Source organism: Macrosteles quadrilineatus, unplaced genomic scaffold (assembly GCF_028750875.1).
Source record: "Macrosteles quadrilineatus isolate MER2022 unplaced genomic scaffold, UCM_ALF_1.0 Scaffold_3__2_contigs__length_128488019, whole genome shotgun sequence".
Lineage (NCBI taxonomy): Eukaryota > Metazoa > Arthropoda > Insecta > Hemiptera > Cicadellidae > Macrosteles > Macrosteles quadrilineatus.
Genome location: NW_026542596.1, coordinates 72,089,692 through 72,111,350, shown reverse-complemented (window position 1 = coordinate 72,111,350; position 21,659 = coordinate 72,089,692). Strand labels below are relative to the sequence as shown.

The following is a 21,659-nucleotide window of genomic DNA, read 5'->3' as shown; positions in this document are numbered from 1 at the left end:
TTGATCGGCCCAGCCAAAATTGATTTTAGTCCGAAGCCCAGACCCACGGTTGTTAATTGATACGGCCCATCGTATTATTTTTCGTTTTTGTAACGCGCGTAACCCGATCCGATATCAAGAGAGAGCGGCGACCGGCGTCGTCCCATAGCGCAGACGGGTCACCAGTCTCTGGCGCAATACCGTACACCGCACACTATAGTCTGTGCGATCTAACATTGCTTTGGTCTCAAACAGACGGGTCACCAGTTTCTAACGTGATACCGTACACCGCACACTTTATGCTGTGCGGTATACCATTGCTCTGGTCTCACACAGACGGGTCACCAGTCTCTAACGTGATACCGTACACCGCACACTTTATGCTGTGCGGTATACCATTGCTCTGGTCTCACACAGATGGGTCACCAGTTTCTAACGTGATACCGTACACCGCACACTTTATGCTGTGCGGTATACCATTGCTCTGGTCTCAAACAGACGGGTCACCAGTCTCTAACGTAATACCGTACACCGCACACTATAGTCTGTGCGGTATACCATTGCTCTGGTCTCACACAGACGGGTCACCAGTCTCTAACGTAATACCGTACACCGCACACTATAGTCTGTGCGGTATAACATTGCTCTGGTCTCACACAGACGGGTCACCAGCCTCTAACGTAATACCGTACACCGCACACTTTAGGCTGTGCGGTATACCATTGCTCTGGTCTCACACAGACGGGTCACCAGCCTTTAACGTAATACCGTACACCGCACACTATAGTCTGTGCGGTATACCATTGCTCTGGTCTCACACAGACGGGTCACCAGCCTCTGGCGCAATACCGTACATCGCACACTATAGTCTGTGCGATCTAACATTGCTCTGGTCTCACACAGACGGGTCACCAGCCTCTAACGTAATACCGTACACCGCACACTATAGGCTGTGCGGTATACCATTGCTCTGGTCTCACACAGACGGGTCGTCAGCCTCTGGCGCAATACCGTACATCGCACACTATAGTCTGTGCGATCTAACATTGCTCTGGTCTCACACAGACGGGTCACCAGCCTCTAACGTAATACCGTACACCGCACACTTTAGGCTGTGCGGTATACCATTGCTCTGGTCTCACACAGACGGGTCGTCAGTCTCTGGCGCAATACCGTACATCGCACACTATAGTCTGTGCGATCTAACATTGCTCTGGTCTCACACAGACGGGTCGTCAGTCTCTGGCGCAATACCATACACCACACACTATAGTCTGTGCAGTATTAAATTACACCGACTGAGCAAAAACAATTTCCCAACTGTTTCCTTACCTTCAATACAGAGATTACCCTATATTGTAGAGATGCAGCAAGACTATCACACAAAACAGGAAAATTCTTCTCCCACAGATCGCTGCGCGTTCCACTTGGGATTCAATAGAGCGCAAGGTCTGTATAAGGCTACAAATAGCCTATAGTCACATGTTAATTGATCCCTAGCAGAGACAACAAATAATTGGATTGACAAGAGGCTGATGGCTGACTAATGACTACTGGCTGGATATTAATAGTGTGGTCGACCTGGCTAGCCACCTGGCTTGGCCTCTAGCCTCTATGTAAGCTACTGCTGCATTGTTCTGTTGGAATGGAGATGTTCATTTGACTATGTGATCATGATGAATGTTTATATGTCGCGTCCAATACACTTCGTATTGTGTGAGTCATTCAGGCTCACGAGTTAAGGAGAGATTAAACCATTTTGGAGAGATTTGAGGTGTGTAGGTTTTGCAGTGGTCTTGACTTTGAATTAGCGTATCCACCTCGCCGCAATACATCGATCATGTGTTGCATTTAGCAGCTCCACTAGCTGTGACCTCCACGCCACAAGTCGCCCGGTTCGATCCCATCCTCAACCCGCCCGAGCAAGCCGCAACATATCGACCGTGTATTATACAATAGGCGGTTCAGCACGCGACCGCAGCATTGCACGTTATTCCCACATTTACATTTCCCTTCACACTTTTTCTACAGTATTTTAACAAGTGGTTTTAATATTTGAGTGGGTCACGCCAATCGGCCATCAGTCTAGGCTGCATTTCGTGAATGGTAAATTCTACGTTTTAATGTTTTTATTGTTATAATTTCACAAATAGAGGTTTACGGAGTAAATGTCTTTATAAAAACTCAGGTTAGGTTTTATTAGTTGAACGTTTCTGTTTCAGAATATGGTTAACAGGTTGTGAACACCTTTAAATGGCTGGTTCATGTCAGAGGATTTTATTTTGTACTAAAAGAGTGATTTTTGTTTGTATTGTGTTGACGTCGGTTTGAAAGTCTCGTCAATTCGAACACATATCTTAAGGGATTCAATATTTGCTAAACACTCAAATTTGGTTACAATACACGATTATGCCCAACAAAATTTCTGTAAAATAAATAACACGAATTATTAAAACAACACATTTAGGTGGTTGGTGAATTGAACAAAGATTGTTCTCAATATTAGGTCTATAGTGTGAGATTGTGCCCTCAAAACCTAGAAAAATTGCAATGATCGTAATTTTCAAACCTCAAAATGTATAGGCCTAATAATTTTAACGATTTTGTGTGACAGAACTATTATTTGTTATAGTTTCAAAGATGCTTCTAGCTAACTAATTTATTTAAACTAAATCTCTGTTAACTAATATATTGTTGATTAATAACCTACTTGGAATTTGACATCGAATAATCTTGATACGTCGACATACGTGTTATTGGACCTCTCTAACCAACACACAAAACAAATATAGCTCTACACATACACATGTTTATATCCAGGACAGATCTTATACTCGAGCCTAACCAGGGGGGAAATCGGAATAGATTGTAATGCGAAGTGCACATAGTAGTAGGCCTACATACGTGCCGTAACTGTCATAAGCCCAGTGAGGTAATGAGTCCAGGCTCATAAACTATATCGGGCTCTTGAATATACGCAATCACCATTTATAACATGCTTTATGCGGCCCGCGCACCCTTTACATGGATCTACATCAGTTTTACTATGTGCATTAAGGAATTCCACTCCAGAATCAGTAAAAAATAGTGATATCACCGTTGATTGCGGTTGAAAATATTAAACTCTGTTCAGCTCGGGGCGCGAAATCAACGGCCATAACACTCTTAGGGTACGTCGATGTTTATGGGTAAAGATAGATCAACCATACGCCCATTAGGGAGCTATGAATCAGCTGTTCTCAAGTTATGTTGACGTGGAAGAAAATGTAAGTCGATTTGCATGCGATAACTCGGTGAGATTCACTTGTGTAGGAGCTTGTTTGAGGCATTGGCGAGACCTAGAGCTTAAACGTAATGTTCTTACTTGAAACACGATTGGATAAAGTCGAGTTTGAGTTTCATACTATGGTAAAGGGAAATTCATTCCTAAGATTTCAGTTTATTTCCGATTGATTGTTTTGCCTTAGGGACGCTGAAAAAGTATAAACATACAATTTTAGACATTTATTTGTTCAAAGTAAGTAAACAAAGAAAAGCTAAAAATGTTACTGAACAATTTAGAACGAGTTCAGGAAAGATATAGACCAGTAAAATTATAAAAAAAAACACTTATTACATAACGGACAACTTTCCCAAAAATGTTCATAGAATTAGGAAGATAAAATTAATGGAACTGACAGAACCTCCATTCTCTCAAGAACTAAAAGTGAAAAGCGGAGAAATATTTATATAATTAAACGCTACTTTAAGCGTAACGATGTTTGGGGCTTTTAACGCCCAACACGGCAATAGATTGATTAACAATGGCTAATGGAGGAAAAACACAAAGAGATAACACATAAAATACGCAGCAAATGTTGAATACTACTAATGCCACTTTGTGTGAGGATTTGTCTGGATTATTCTTTGTTTGTTGTCAATTTGACTGTGTCTGTTCTACACGAGACTGTCCATGTTATTGGAGTATTGATTGGAGGAACCGTTCCGCAACCACAACCGCAAAGAACCGTTCCGTGCAATGCAGATTGTAACGTGTTTTTTTGTTTGTTTTTTTAATAAATACATAGAAACTCGAACCTAGTATATAATAATGTTCAATTTACCTTGCTCGGCGGCGACGACGGAGACCCCGGCCAGCATTAGGACGAGCACGAGGCCCATGGTCCGCCCTCCACGGCTCAGCCCCCGAGCATCCTGAAACATAAGTAACTGTTACAAACCTGTCACGGTTACAACACAATACAAGTCACAGTTACAACTGAGGCTCATTGTCCACTTTCAACGGCTCATCCCCCGAGCATCCTGAAAACAAGTAAGTAAATGATACAAACCTGTCACGGTTACAACAAAACAGAAGTCACAGTTACATATTAATCACGGTTACAACATAGCACGTCCGCCCTCCACGGCTCAGCCCCCAAGCATCCTGAAAAACAGGTAACGGTTACAAACCTGTCACAATTACAAAATAGCACTAGCAACTGTTAAAAGCCTGTCACGGTTGCAGACATAAAACAAATCGCAGTTACAAACATTGAATATTGTCACTGATGGCGATTAACATGACTCTTACTTCAGTAGTCGCCATTCTGCAATTGACTTCGCAGAAAACTACATGGAACCACGGTTCTCAGATTCTATTTGATCGCAACCGTGATTGTTAAACCGACCGAAATTCGAATACCAACAAACCTTATAGCTCCACCCTGATCCTGCCTTTACAAAACTCGGAGTCTTATTACACGGGCAAACACACAGGGCTAATCCTACGTCGAGACTGGAGCTGGAGAGTGGAGACTCCAGTAGCATGGTGTTGTTGACAATGGGATCACTGTGGCAGCTCAGATAATGTACACCTGTGTTTGTAGAGGTAAGATACTGAGGCAGCTGTCGCCACCAACCGACAACCGACGACATTCTTGTGTCCGTGCTCACAGAATTGCGAAAGTTTTACTGAAATATAGTAACTGTTTAGGAAATAAAACGGAACAAAATATTAATTGTATTAATATTGTCGACACTGAGTGTCCACTGCAATCCTTAAACAAAAATCACACTAGAGTATTTTATGCGCAAAGACGAATAATATTTAGCTGGGGGTTTTAATTTAGTGTTCACATTTAGAACAAGCACCAAAAGGGCGAAAAAACATATTATTGTAGCACGAAAAAATATTAAGGATAAACAACAAAAACTGCAGTATAGATAACAATAAAATTATGTCAACGAAAAAAAACAATGCCTACTAGCCACCTAATAATAATAAACCATTGACTCTTGGATACTAAAGTACATTCCATTTATCATAGAAGAACTTTGTGCACCAGTCACAGATTGCGCTAGTCTCTAAAATCTAAAATTTAATTTTCTACCTTATAAGTCGCTACTGAGATAGTTGGTGTCCTATGAAAGAAGGTAGGGGCCTATAGCTCACAATAAGTCGCACGAGTTGTTCATAGTTGAACAGTCAGCATATTTATTTAAATCAACGCAACCTGACGATGACTCGCCTCAACTACCAATTAGTCAAAGACTTGACAATGATAGTTGGCTGTAAACGTAGTATGTCAATATCAGATGAACGTTTCAGATGTAATTAAGAGGATTCCATAAGTGAGATTTTATTGCTTTAAAGTGTATAAAGTGTATTAAACGAACCTAACAGGTCTTTCACTGCACAATGTGAATACTGTACTACCAAACAAAACCAACAGTTTAAAAAACCAAATTTGCTAATCTCAAAAAATGTAATACCGTACCACAAATTACAAAAATATAATGAACAACCAATCCCAATATGAAATACAAACAAAAAAGTGCTTTTCACCTACTGTAACATTACCGTAGAACGAGAATAATCTGAATGGCTAAGCCCTAAAGCCCCTTTAGTAAAATACAAACACACATTTGTCACATGCCGTCGACGTGTGGGTCCCCGGAGAAATTATTCGGCTCTCGCATTTATTGTTGTGAAAGCAGATGAAACACTAATCCTTTTGTAACCTTCGGCCTAATTACGCCGTGTATTATCCGAATCCAACATTGTGCGGAACAGATACGACTGGAGATTAACGGTAAAACATTGGTTATTTATGCTTGGTTAAAACATGACGATTCGGTGGTTTGATTCGCGTCTGTAAGTTTTCGAGACTGCAATACCACGTTCAATGTTTTGGCCAACTTTTTGTTTTGTATATTTTCTAGTTACAGTGTTGAATACAATTTGGAATAAAATATTAGAATCTAAAATATCTATGTGTAGTTGAAAATCACCAAATCCCCAAGATTCCAAAATAACCTTTTTTATCTACGGTTTTGAAGGACCATACTTATATTTTATATTTGTTTGGCCATAAATTGGATTGGATACATTTGAAGGTAAGTGCTTTGAGTAATGAATGTATGATCTTTATAAGATAGAGCACAATCATCAAGGAAAGCTGGACCCCGCCTACCACTAACCGTCAAAAAGCTATCTTAATTCAGTATCGAACCGTCTATTCAGCTCAGCTATTCAGCAATGGGTATATTGCTAAGCATATTAGGGTTGGTATATGTATTTTTTTGCATACTGTATACGTATCAAATTTTAAAGGGTATATTTTAAAAGAATGTGAAATTCCTCCATTTCCCTTCAACATCTTTTATCCTGAACTCTCAAAACTTCCAACCCATACTGTCCACAGCTTTGCGACCTACTCAAACCTCATTTGGACCTATTAAAACGGTAACATATTCGTCTTGGGAGAACAATAAGTAATTAATGCGAGAAGCTATGCAGGAGCAATGCACGCAGCGGTGGATCAAAGAATGTTTTTATAGTATTTTTATTACTGTTTTCTTTCCAAGGAAACACCGAGGATAGTAGGTCAGACGAAGACATGCGGTAATAGCTGCATAATGATCTTATCTGAGGATTCTCGGCTTCCGTCCATAGTGGACAGCCGTCGCTGCGGTAGGGACGAGGATTGTATGGTGATTTGAGAGGACACGTAGACCAACGAGAGAGGGAATTTATAACACCTTCACATCCTTGGAGGTTAGGCTCTAGCCCAGAACCGTTATCACATTATGCTAGACGTAAAGGGTAGCTTCATTAACAGGCAAAGTCCATTGGTGATTGGTGGGATTTGAACCAATGACCTCGAAAAGTGAAGCCCCGCTCTTTACTAGATCTTGATATGCAGGTAACGAAAAACAATAAAAGTTGGGGTGGATTCTGAACCGTATTTTTGACACGTTAGAACACAGATTTCATTTAATAGGATAACAATAGGGGTGTCTCATAATGTAAGATATACATTCTCAATTTCTCACCTTTGGTGTAACTTAAAACCAAGTATAATTGTATCAAGAGAAATTGTCACCTAGTCTACCTACATAGGGTATTAACGCGGTACGTGATACTGTGGGAAACAGAACAAAGACTCATCCCAAAAAAACTTAACACTTCAGATTACAGTTACCAAATGAAGTATCAGTTACTGAGCTTTCTTGTCACCTTCGCCGAAGCTTCCGTATCTATTTCACTTGATTTCTCTCACTGTGAAAGCTACAATAGTGTTATACAGTTGTCAATAACATACATACTTAAATGTGTGCACTCCAAGCAATCAGCTGATTTCACACTGTAAATTTGAAACCAGCATTTCATTTTACAATTTAAACAACGCAACGTTCATACTTGCACGACACGAAACTATCAATTCCATTGTAGCCGAGTACTAAACGTCGTTTAACCCGCGCATCTGACGATAAACTAAATTACACTGTCAGACATACAATCGCATTGTTTACGAGCTAAGGTGAATCGCCCGGGATGGGTTTATAGGATGAGTTTATTTCTCGGAATCGCAAATCGCAACGATACGTGGCAAAACAATGTTACGACTAGGTCACCCTGCGATCGCGGTAAACGTCATGCGATATTTACAACTGGGATTACTGTCGTAAAGTTAAATTGTATTGCGATTTTATTGAGAAAATGAGATAGTAACGTAATCGTTCAATTAAGAGGGGAACCGTGTACCTCGGCGAGTACGGAAAGAAGCTGTGTAGTGGTGGTGAGCGAGTGGATGTTATTGTACCACACAGACATACTGCTTAGAAATATGAGGTAAAAATATCACCGCACCACAAACACCCTTCAACATTTCGCACACTGATATACTTGTGGTTCGTTAATTGAACAACAATATGTCAAAAAAATATTTGGATGAAAGATTTTAGAACGAACTCAAATCATGCGTTTTATTTAAGGTGTAGACTATTATCAAAGACTTTTGGACAAAATTTACATCAGTACTCTTCTCAAGAAAAAGCGGCTATCTATGAGCCATGAACCCAAGCTATGATCAAACTAAAAACTAACAACACGATTTTTCCAGAAAAAAATTAGGAAAAATAACTAGAAATTGGTGGAGGAATCTCTTTGTGAAAGGGCGGTTATAACCTAGATATCAAGTGTTAAAGACAATCGAATCTGCTCAGGAAAAAGCAATCGTAAATCATCACAGATTATAGGGTCTAACCAAACTAGGAACTAACTGTAGGGTCACGTTTTACACAGTATACTGTTTGCCAATGGTTCAACCAAAATATACACCGACAGTAATTGTTGCCCAGAAGTCTGTCTTTAGAGACTTCAGAGTTCAGCCTTTGATAATACTCCTAGGTGTATCAATGGTCCAACCAAACTACAACCCTACAGTAATAGTTGGCCAGGAGGGGGCGGATGTCCCAACCAAAACAGACCCCGACAGTAGTCGTCTGTCATCCTCCGGAGGGACCAGGTCCTCAAGGACACCAGCTTCGGGCGACCTTCCTTCCTTATACGGGAGGACTGCGCATTAATCAATTAAACTGATTTAATTAAACGCAATGGAAACTAATTGAAATTCAGAGCGGATAATCGGTAGCGGATGAAAAGTCGTTGAAAGAACAAAAGTTTGTGCGGTGGGATGCGTCTTAAGGTGGAATTAAGCGGAAAAGGCATATCGTCCTTGTAAATGAATATTGAACAATCAAGATAAGCTCATGTATGGATCATTGAGTCTGTAGCAACTTATGGTCGTGATTGTTTTTCTATTTCTAAGAACGAATGATGAATTTATTTGTGTTTAACAATAGTGAATTATAGCTTTGGCCATAGTATAGTGGACAATGGTACTATAAGTAGTACTCATTAAATTACGTATCTTAATAAGAAAATAAAACTGCATTACTCTCCTCTAAAAATTCGTCTTCAGAGAATACACAGAAAATGCAAAAGACTAATTTTTATCAGCCACATTTACAGTTTACAGTTCGGACAGTTCCATTTACTTTCGGGCCAGTGCCATCATGTGTTTATGTTTACGATCCATACCGTTTCTGTTCTAATATTTTTGTAAATCACCCAATCTAACCGTTTACCAAATTAGAACCTACAATCTCATCAGCACAGTTTCCCCAAAATATTCCAAATTCCTTCAAGGGCTCAACCAAAATTGAACATTTGCGAACCGGTTGTCTCGTTGCTACCACGCCGCTAATGCTACTAATTAATGAAGCTGATAATTACAAAACAAACATTTATCGACAACTTTTAATTAAAGTAGTCGGCGAGGTGTTGCGAGCGATAGCGACGTCTCGCACTGATCGACTCAATTAAGAAATTGTTCTTGAATGATGAGGCCGCTTAATAACGCTCTCACAACTTCCACCGGGGAAACTTTATGAAAATGTGTTAATTAGAACTGTTTTATTCCACGAAAAGGATTTATGTTTTCAATATGGTTCAATTAACCTCGAAAGTTCTGTAGACTCTTAAATGGACAGTATCTATGTGATGTTGGTTGTAGATTGGTGTCAGTTTTTTTTTCCGAAATGGAAAATTCTAAATAGTGAATGAGAAAGTAAACACATAAATAATAAATTAATTCACACATTTTGCTGTTTTTAATTGACGATTTCGTAGTTTCATGTGTCACACTTGTGTTTTGAAACAAAGTTTCTATTGTGAATTAGTCATTTATTTGGGATGCGTTTTGTCTCCTCACAAAGTTTTTCCATTGTTTTATTTTAGCACATTACACAAAACTATTCAGTTGGAAGATTAAATTGATTGCTTCCTTAAGAAACTCTTAACACAAAATATTTTTCTAATAGAACGTCAAGTATGTTTATCTTGCTAAACCATCCAATAACGTTGAATGAGTCAGTCCACATCTAAACCCTAAGCCCACGACGACGCGGCTGAAACCCGCTAAAACGAACACTTAACATAAAAATACCTTCATTCTAGATTAAACCATATAAACCTCATATTCACATTCCGGAAAGCTCTTTAGGGAAATGCCAGACTGGTAACGACCACGTTCCTAGAAGCCGATAGCCATTGGCTAGTTCCGCTTCCATTGGTTATGCCTCATGCATAAGCCGCATTCCCGGCAGGACCTCCTGGAGTCCACGGTCGTCCTGGATTTGGAGATCCTGCCCCATCAATCTTCTCAAGTCAGTCACGCCGCAACCTAACCCATCAATCCACATCTTTCCATTTCTAGGTTAGAGGTTTACAATCACCCTAAAACGTTACAGGCGGATTTTACAGTCCATAAACGATCCGTAAAATCATTCCGACGTTTCGTTTTCCGTTTTATCGTCCGTTCTCATCTCGTTTTTGGCAAGAGTTAATTTTTTGACATGTATTCTTCACTGGTGATTCCGTTCAGAGAAACATAAAGACAGATGAGTAAAAAAATTATCTCCTTAAAAAGCTTTCCAGTAATCGAATCCGTGAGATTCTCTCTATTGTGTACGCTAGAGAATAACGAAGCCCAAAACGAAGTTTCTGTACTTTCAAATTGCTTAGTTCAACGATGTTGGTTGTTTTTATATTATATGGAACTTAATGGGAAGGTAGCTGCAAAAAATCTCCTGATCCGAAATATATTTTAAAATCTATTTTCTACCAACAAAAGTTGTTTAAATGTGTATTCACTGAAATTACGCTTCCTGTTTTCCAAGCTTTACTAAGATTGGTCCTGGGGAGCGAGCTGGTCTAGTGGTAAAGAGCAGGACTTTAGTCCCCGAGATCTACGGTTCGAATCCCGCCAATCACCAAAGACTACGTTATCACGCTATGCAATCCTCTAGGTCTAGCCTGAAGTAATTTAAAACGATTCCAGCTACAGTCTAACGTCATAGTATGTGAATGTGCAGCAAGTTAACTTATCACACTCTCACAAGACAAGAGGGAGAGCGGAGAGCGGTACGGTTGCAAGTGCATGTGTTTATCTGCGAACCAGGCAGATCTCATCACACTATCTCACAGCCTACAACATCAATCACAGGTGTCTATTAGCGCTGATTACTGTAGGCATTGTCTGTGTGTGTCTACGTCATGGGAACCGTGTTGCCACCGAGACCACGCAATACACTATACACTCTACACTCTGACAATTACATTTCACTCAATTGATTCGCTAACCGGTTCACTGAGACGCCAATTAATTGATAGTTGAAAGTTGATTGTTTTTGTTTGCGAACGACCTTAAATGCTGTAAAATAAAAAGAATAATTAAGTTGGACTAATGGTTAGTTTACAATATTCTCTGCAAATAGAATGAACGCTAAAATGAATTTCTGTGACTCGAGTATTTGTCAACGTCTGTTTGGTAGTTAATGTTAAATTATACTAAAGACTAATCGTAGAGGAGCATATACCTGAAGATGTGACAGCCGCCACGAAACCTGTAGTTTTAAAACATCGAAGGATATTGCAAAGCAATTGAATAATTTATACTAAATTGAAAAATAACTAACATGATAAGGCGACAATTTGTAGATAAATAGAAAACCCCAAGAACTAAACCAACTCGTGAAAGAAAGCGACAGGTCACAAAAGTTGATTTAATTGATCGTCGAGACAACAACGCAGATATAACAGTAAACATTCGTCACCGCTAGAATTTCCAACTCATTCCACAATCCTAAAGAGACAGCTTTTCTCGCGACCGACATTCGCCAAAAATCCAGCGATTTCCTTAATTGCCGATTCGGGGAAGCGCGGGGAATGCAGACCGCGGCTATTTGTTCGATCCGGCGATGTTAAACGCGGTTAATTAGGCAAAGATGAGGAGTCGGTTACAGACACGGGTTCGGAACGCGGGGAGTTATGCCCGATCAATCTGAGACTAGCCAATTAAGACTGTGTGTGGCCGGACATGATTTACGATATCGTCCGAGTTTCCGCGTCAAATGATCGTGATGGTGCGACACGGATCTTGGCTGGCTTCGATGTTCGAGGTGTTCTCGATTGTAGATGCAAACACGACTGGGAAAGTGCACTACTCTGACACAGAAGGTGTTGTCTACAGGATTACAGCGCATGTCATTTATCGAGGGCGTTGAATGTGTTCTTAAAATACAAGCTCATTAATTTCAAAGTTGCTACACCAATTGTTTACACCAGAGTTGCTGTGCCTGCCTTAAATCTGAACTCTTGTGGGTCGATACCAACGAGATCAATTCCGTACCCGAAGACTGTTTTGGGCAACCAAGATTCTACTGTCACAGCATTTAAGTTATTTCTAACCCGTATTATGATTATGATCCGTGTTATACGATTCTCACTCTTCAACACATATTCATTTTATTTACACTGAGTTGTTTCTATAAACTGCCGACTAATACCTTCTAATGTTTAGCATTTTTAGTCTGTGCCTACTGGCAAACTTGACTTGAAGACTGTCGTTGAAGTGACGAAGCTACAATACAAATCTATCACGGTGTTCTTTGTTCGATACACAGTCAACGAGCTGTCTGTTGTCTCCATCCAGGTGGAACTTGCGGTGAAGCGCATCCTGTGAGGGACCGTGAACCGTACACTCTGCGGTCTGGCCCGGAGTGGCTGTACTTTCCTGTCCGTCACATCTGTCTCTGCAACATCCTATAGGAGGAACAACATCACTGACTAAATGACTTCTGCAGCATCCTGTAAGAGGAACAACATCACTGACTAAATGACCTCTGCAGCAACCTTTAGGAGGAACAAAGTCACAGAGTGATAAACTCTGCAACATCCTGTAGGGGGAACAAAGTCACTGACTCATATTTCTTCTGCATGCTTAGACTAAGAAAGTTCTCAGTCTAAGTAAACTAAGGAAGTTTACTTCTTTCTTTCTAAGTCTTCCAAGAAAGTTATTCTGTAAAGTTAGGCTAAGAAAGGGGGGTTATCACTTACAGATTGACGAGACTAACCAACATCAAATAATAGATTGGTATCACAGGTCGAAGGCCAGTTGCAGCAGAGTTTGCAGGTGAACCTAAGTACCTGACTCTCCAAGGACACCTGAACGAGTCTCGTGACCGCACCGTTTAAATAAATAGTACTCTGGTAATTTACACTGCCCAGCCATTAGAGCTACCAAAGCAAGTGTCTTTCACTGTCCTTACGAACAATCGAAAAACAAGTGTCACAAAGTTAATTAACTAAATGAAATAAATACTCTTGTTAAATGGGGCGAAGCGTCATATTTCAAAAGATTGATCTTTAAGTCGTCATTTTGTAATTGTGGTAAGGGCAAACTGGTAGTTGTTATTTATCTTTAAGATATCTGTGTAAGTAAACGGCAAACTTGGGTTGAAAGTGGAATACAATTTTCGTTTTTCAAAGCTTTGAAAACAAGAGGTACCTTATACAAACAGCCTGAGCGTAGTGGTGATAGAGCGTAGTTTCATCACGATTGTGGTCGTGGTGCGAGGGTTGCTCACCACCGTAAGCCTTTACATCCACAATCAGTCGTCCTAATGCTCCCCTTATACGTAGGCAAGCACGTAATGTGCAATTATGTTGATTTACTCTGTAGGCGGAATGGCGGGGCCAGGTGATCGTGTTTTATTGGCCGTGCCGTTCCCTCCCTTTCAAACCTCCCTCTTTCGTCCCATTACTTTTTAGATCTTCGCGCAAATTCTTTTCAAACTTTCCCCAGTGTTAATTACTGACTAAAGTTTCTTTCGCACCGGCTGACTGGAATCGTCGCCTTTGCTAGAAGTTTTCCAGCTAGGCGAGAACGTTTCAAGTTGTTTAACGATCTGTTGCGCCTTGATTTATGAGACGAAAACTCCGCTTTCCGAGATAATAACGGGAAACTCGACACCGGCATTCAGTCAGTGTCGATCTGTACGTTTACTCACTGCGACTTTAGGTGAGAAACTGCCACTTAAAAGTTGCGTTTGCTACAAAGAAACGGGGAGATCTGAAAACGCCGTTTGACACTTCACGAATGTACAAATCCGTCTGCTTTAACAAAACTTATTTCTCAGCAAGCGGAAAACCAGCCGTTGATCCCAGACTAGATTCAAGGAACATTTTCAGCAGCAAAAACACATAATACAATAAAATACAATTTCATAGTAGGGCCTACATCTCGTTGATACTGACTACAATTTTGACGATTTCAACAACAATTTGATTCCTTTACACTAAACTACAGCAAAGGCCTCTACATGAAACCTGCAAAGAAAAACGAAATTTATAAAGTCTCATAATATACAGTTCAACCAAAGTTTCTGTGCGCGCGACCAGATCTGGTTGGGTCTAGACGAGGGGGTTTGTGGGGGTACTTTTGTGAAAACATTTGTGTCTTTCTACTCAATCGCCCTTACCCCCAGTACTGCCAATAACCGGTACCCGTATGTTTTAGTTAGAATAGTAGCGACCCGTCCGTGTGCGTAGAAGTTTTGGCCGAACTGTACCCTGGAAACATTTCGAACGACCAATTAAGTTTTAAATTTAATGATTTTTTTTCGACTCAGCTGAAACTACAACAGTAAGATCACTGAACAAACAAACTGCAATCCGGACACGTAAACCGAGTGGTGCGTACCTGTGGCGTCAATAGTAGAGTGTTAAATATTTTATGTAACTTCTTAATGTTCGTGTGTGTTAAATGTTTTTTAACACCTCAATATGAAAAGATTGTCACTCTTTACAAGGATTTGGAGAAGGCGACATAGTTGAAACGATCGTTACCGACAAAATCAAGGTAAAATGGCATCTAAAATCCGAAAAAACTTTCAATAATCATTACAACCCTACATCCACAAAAGATTTGGGATTCACAACAACCTCCGAACGTGATTTCGATACCAAACCCCAAAAGCCCGCGATCGCCACAATCATCGCGATAACGAGCGGTGTAAAATGCGGTGGAGGAGGGGGGGGGCCGATGCAGAGGTGATGTGTCGATTTCATTGATCAATAATTATAACGCAAGAGGGGCAGCGCGCACAATGTGTCATAATTCTTGGCCGGCAATGACTCAATATCTGAGCGGTATCGCCCTATAAAACACGGAAGCCGCGCTGAACAATGGTGTGGTATCGCGGTCGTGGCCGAAGGGATCTCTTACGTCCGGTACTGTTATACGACTGGCTACTTGGAGGTCAACCAAGGGGATGTGAGGGAGGGGACAGGCAAAATGCCACACTTGATGCCCCAACAGTGGTCAAAATGCCACACTTAATCCCCAAACCGTGGCCAAAAAGCCACAGCAACTAGGAAGGTTATTTGGGGATGTGTAGCGGCTCTACCGGGTAGATGTTTCCAATTCATTCAGGTTTTTTTCGGAAAAATCTACAACGGCCTTATAGACAGTAGCTTAGAGAGGTGGGATACACATCGGAAAGATGGGGGGGGGGGTAGAGGGTTGAAGGTTAATTATAAGATTCCAAAAGAATCTTTTCGTGTGTAAAGTTCCCAAAACTACAGTTGTTGTGTAGACCCACAACTATGGAAGGATGGATGAATCATACAGAAACCCTGATACCTTCGGTCCATTAATCAAGAGCCCAATTATCAATGCCAACTAAATCCAGTTTCGAACCCTCATTTATCAAAAGCAGTTTCAGACTTCTTAGAATCAAACACTGAATCAGAGGTACAACATGAGAGCCAAAGTGGTTCAAATTATGGCACTCTCTGAACTAGCCCTATTCCTTATATTAGTCGATGGCCCAATGATGAATGCCAAATAAGGCTCTCTCTGAAACTTCATATATCAACATTTGTATCAGACTTTTCCAAGGATTGAATACGGAATCAGTGGTACAACATGCAAACCACAGTGGTTCTAATAATGGAATTCACCCAACCAGTTCCATTCATTATACCAAACCATATCACGATGATGAATACAACTGAATCTAGTTCCGAATATTCATGTATCAAAAAAGGTGTCAGACATTTCCTAGGATACAGAATCAGTGGGATAGCATGGCAACGATATTCGATTGCATTGAAACCTCGACTCTTGTTAACAATCACCCTTTTGTTTCTTGATGTCTACGCTAGTGGAATTTTTACTGGAGGAAATAAAGGAGGAATTACTCAAACGCTTTTAGGGAATGTGGTCCAAAACTTGGCGATTTGGGTGTGTCGGGAATTGAACCCGTCCCTCCCGAACCAAAGTTTGAAACGCTACTGCAGCAACAACACTAGTAGCCCTTACCTATACATGATCCCTGACACATTTTCCTACTTTCTTACTTCTCAGTGTTTAAACCAACAACATTCTTTTAGTGTACAATCTTTGCACACGTTCAACAACAACTTACTATTTTTCCCATCTTAGCATCCTAGGACGTTACTTCTAGCACGGAACTATTTTGCACATTGCTTAGGCTAGTCCTAGAGGGTTTTTTTTTTTTTTTTTTTTTTTTTTTTTTTTTTTTTGTCCTAGGACGCTAGGCACGAGCCTGGGATTGTTTTTCACATTACTTCAGGCTAGACCTAGGGGTTGCGGCATTATCACTTAGATAAAATCTATTGGTGACTTGGCGGGGATCGAACCCGGGACCTCACGGACCGAAGTCCCGCGCTCTAGCCACTACACCAGCTCGCTCCCCAGTCCTAGAGGGTTAAGGCATTATCATATAGATAAAATCAATTGGTGATTGGCGGGATTTGAACCCGGGACCTCGGAAACCGAAGCACTGCGCTCTATTAGATCAGCTTGCTCCCCAACAAACTACAGATACATCAGAAATAAAAAGTAACATCTCTTTGTTCCTCAAATTAGCCACTCACTCGTCGGCAAGTGTTTGCTCGTTGCTCGTTGCTCCCCTTTGCTCGGCCGAAGCTCGCGAATGCTCGGCACATGTTCGTCGCATTCCCGTAGCCGAGGTTGTAGGCATTCCAGGGAAAGCAGACTATAAGGGCTATAAATCCTGCTGCGTTTCTATCTGCGGTATTTCACATGAACGTTGTATAACGGAGGAAAGAGTGCGGAAGTTTGCACAACTAAAGTACATACACTGGGGTCGTGGCCGTGCATCGTGTGCAATGCTCAACACCGGTGAAAGTGAAACATGGGGAAAACTAGGTGGATTTATTGTTTAGACTTTCGAAAATTTAAATTGCATTTAGAAGTCAAAAAAATGTAAACGAAGAAATTAAGTACATTCAATGTACAGACAGTAGTACTGCGTTCAAGGTGACAAACCTGTAATACAGTGTGTCCTAAAAAGAATGGATAAAATCTATGGCTTCATTTACGTGTTAGCAATGGTCTTAGAAGAGTAAACTATTACTAGTGGCTTGTAGGGACATAAGTCCCAAAAAAGCGCAATAATGTAAAACAAATTATTCTAATATACCAACAAACTCAGAAATATATTATCTATGTGTCAGAATAGATATCCCTGTACACCATATCTTTTGTGTAAAAAAAAAAACAGTTTTCTGTTTGTCTTTGTTTGCCTTTGTTGATGTTATTTTCAATAAATCATTTTAATTACTTCATAGGTTTAACTCCGCTAAGGGCAGCAAATATATAATTGTTTGTGAATAAATACTGGTTTATTTAGGTAGCTTTGGTCTTGTGGTTAATGGTGATAAAAAAGGCTTCCCTGATTGGAATTTTGGAAATTGTCTTCGTCAAATATGAACAGGTAAATAAAGGTGTATCGAGGTAAGCTTAGTTCTTGGCCAAACCCGCTAAATTTTCATCCTTACGCAGTTAATATTTCTAGGTTTATACTCCTTTCGTTAAGGGTTAACAACATTAAGTGTAAAGTAAAGGCATCCCATTGACCAAACCTAACCCTAGATGTTTTTCTGATCAACATAAAAAAACTACAGTTAGTGTAACATTATGTGGTGGCATTCCTCTTAAATGTGCGATTGACGTTACATATTCTATCAAATTAATAATCATCGGCTGATTTTAAACTCTTTTGCGACTGGTTAGGATTCCATTACCCCGTTAACGAAACCAATCACGAAATTACTTTTCATCAGAATTGACATGCATATTTTTGGTTTGTTTATAAAACAACGGAAACTACCTCTAGGTTTTACTGTTATATGTGGATGCTCCCTTTATATACCAGTACCTGGGGACCGAGCTTTGCTCGGGAAAAATCATTAGTTTACTCTGAAAGCAGTCTCAGTATTGCAGATACAAAAATCCATTCCCAAACTCTACACTGCTCGCCTTTACTTATTCCTTCAGCAATCCCTACGTCGTGGACCTGTTTTTCTCTCTTCCCATTGCATGTTAGGATTGCAGATACATTAATGTAATTGCCACAAACAGTTCCCACACTCTGCACTGCTAGCCTTACTACTTCCTTCACCACTTCCTACGAAGCGGAGCTGTTTTCCTCCCTTCCCATTGCATTTAAAGATTGCAGATACCTTAATCTAATCGTCACAAACAGTTCCCACACTCCAGATAACTCGCCTTGACTACTTCCTTCACCACATCCTACGTCGCGGACCTGTTTCCCTCCCTTCCCATCTTTATTCCAGGTTATTTTCTAAGAGTAGCTGTTGAGGCTATTCCACTTCATACAAAATACAGTATTGATTAAACACTACAATAAATCTCAAATTTAAAATTTTGGTAAAATTACTAAGAAAGTGTAGAATAAATCTTGAACATATGTTTTGAAATTAAAACAAAGCAAAATCTTCCATTTAATCTTGAATCGTTGATTATTTATTCAATGTGGTTATTTCATGTTTAACGTTAAAAAATAAACAAACTTGAAAAGTTCCACAGTAAAATAGTTTATTTTCACATTCTATAACGTAACCAAAAAGTCTTAATTATTATAGGTAACGTTATCCCTGGTTTTATATAGTGCATTGCTGAATGCACTGGCAAATAAGTATAATCCAAATGTTAACATTGCGTACTGGCTTGATGATAAATCACGATCAGCTGTATTGAAGTAAACAAAAATTAGCAGAACATGGCTTCTAATGCTATTCTTATGGAGAACATTTTACGTTATATTTCGTTTTCTGGTAACTTTATGGAAATTCTACTATTTTTCCCGAGTCCCTGGGGTCAAGACCTTTAATTTAAGACCCCTCCCACTTTTCTGCGACTTACCAGACGTCCAAAATTTTCTGGTAAAGATTTTGTCTTACAGAATTATATATAAGGATTACTTTTAAAGCTGGCGTCTTTAAGTTTTTTTTCGTACCCTATAACAGCTGTTTCATTGTTAGAACGTTTTGAATTTTCAAAACGTAAAGCTGCAATATGAATGTGCAGTGTATTGAATAGCTTATATAATATAAATCTGTGGTGTGATTTTTGTTTGTTTGGGGGTTTGTGGAAGAGCAAGTGTCTATCGCTCGCTCATCTCAAACATAGATTAACTTAAGGAAAGCCTTTGGGATGATATCAAAATAGATATAAAATTAAATGCGTCAAAAATAGTTGTCAGAGCTGGAACACCAACTTGACTTTCTTCGAGCAAACGGATAGCATGAAGAGGTGGTGAAACCATGGTAGGAAAACATTGTGTATAAAGTAAACAATTTAACTTGAATAATAAAGTTTTGTGCCAGATTACTTTTTATCCATCCTTTTTCGACACCCTGTATACAAAAGAATCTCTTTAATATGAATTCCCTTACCAACCGCACTGTTTTCTCAAACGTCCACCCCAGCAGTCGGACGACCGTTCGTTACATATTTTACTGCCGTCCAAGTACCCCCCACTACAGCTTTGTTTTACATACCATTAGGCCTACTTCTCGGTAGTTATGATATGAGCCGTTTGCCTCTAAAGGCGCATATATTTTCGCAAACCACTAGCCGCAGCTTATATGCCCGCAAACGACTTTATGTAAATCCCGTCCGTATTACAACTACAAGGCTCGTTTCTTGTTCCTCTTCTTTTTTCGCTATTTCTGCATTGCAAAACGTACGCCACTTTGTTTTTTTCTATCGTAAATATCGTTGCAGATGGCCGCACGAGTGAATTCCATTAGGGTCCATGACTTAATTGCTGGGTTTTGGAGATAAATTAGCTACCGATTAATAAATAACGAAGATGAACTCGGTGCATAGTGCGGGCTAAACGGGTGATTACGGTAGGTTAGTAAACGACTTGTGCAGTTGTCAAGTCATTAGGTGTAACTGCTGCAATTGCTCGATAACGTTTATAACTTATTTAAAGTAAGGTAATTTAATTTAATTAAGGTAATTTTTAAACAAATATATTACAAGTTTTATAATGTTTAGTTATATTTGATTTTCATGGAAATCACTTTACCTTTTTGTGTTCTAACCAGCAACGATTCAATGTTTTGTAAATGTGTTTCAACACAAAAAAGCATTTCGATTAGCTATTTATGAATTGATAAATTCGTGTAACTCACTTTTTGAAATCACTTTCACTATTTTATTTCTAGTACCCCAACTAATTACACAACACAGACGTAAAAACTTCATCGATGACTTCACAAAATGAATATGAAAGCCAAGAGTTGTCTGGACGGTGTATCTGTCGTGTTTATTTGCCTGACTGACGGAGGCCGGCCTGACCGGTCATTCGATCCCTTATTAAATAGCAATGACTATAAAGAAGATAAGAGTAAATTGCGATTTAAACGTGGCTTAAACAGTGATAAATCGAGAGTCGTGGTCGGCGGAGCTCGACGGCACGGCGTGCGGCGTGCGGCGTGCGGCGTGCTGCAGGATTGACTGGACAGCAGACGATACAGGTTCAGGACCTAGCCGGGTTGGTATTTGGGAAGTTGTACATCATCCATGTACTGTACTGTAGTCAGGATATTCACTTTAAGAGAGTCGTCTGCGAAAATTATCTCCAGGGTAAAATCCTCAATGGAATCCACAATTAAGGGATATTTAAGCACTGAAAAATATTTGGACCTAAAAAATATTGTTGAAATAGCTTCTTTACCTTAGCTTAGTTTTCTTTCGATTTGTAACTTTGTATCTTAAAAATAAATTTCAATATAAAAACCATCAGAACATCACTAACCATTATAATCAGAAGAGAAAACTATTCCAGACGTCACGATAAAGAAAGAGCAAGCAAAATGATTATTGAAAAGATTATGAATTGGTCTGTTTCGGTTAAGGTACCAGAAGTTTGAATTGCTTTAAAATTAAACTTAGTTTCAAAGGAGAAGAAAAATAAACATTGAAAATCCTAAAACACATTTCCTTAAAACTTAATATCAATCCAACACCGTAGGAACTAAAGGATAAGTTTAGTAGCTCAAGTTTAGTAGTTTGGTAGTTCAATATGTAGCGTAAAACTACGTCAATAAACAATAGAAAATAACATAATTAGGTATAATTTATAAACTAGTGTATCTATCCAATTTGTCGTGTTTCCACGATCATTTCTGTGTGTATTATACGAGT

The 21,659-nt window shown here is 39.7% G+C and overlaps 1 protein-coding gene across 4 annotated transcripts in view; it reads right to left on the bottom strand.

Moving 5' to 3' along the window:
- The window catches only part of LOC128988628 (ephrin type-B receptor 1-B-like), a 248,739-nt gene that overhangs the window by 122,129 nt on the left and 104,951 nt on the right, over positions 1-21,659 (bottom strand). For all 4 annotated transcript variants that reach the window (XM_054410093.1, XM_054410091.1, XM_054410094.1 and 1 more), the window contains exon 2: positions 4,083-4,173. In XM_054410093.1, the coding sequence (XP_054266068.1) occupies positions 4,083-4,140 (58 nt within the window). In that variant the 5' untranslated portion in view covers positions 4,141-4,173. The remainder of the gene's footprint in view (positions 1-4,082; positions 4,174-21,659) is intronic.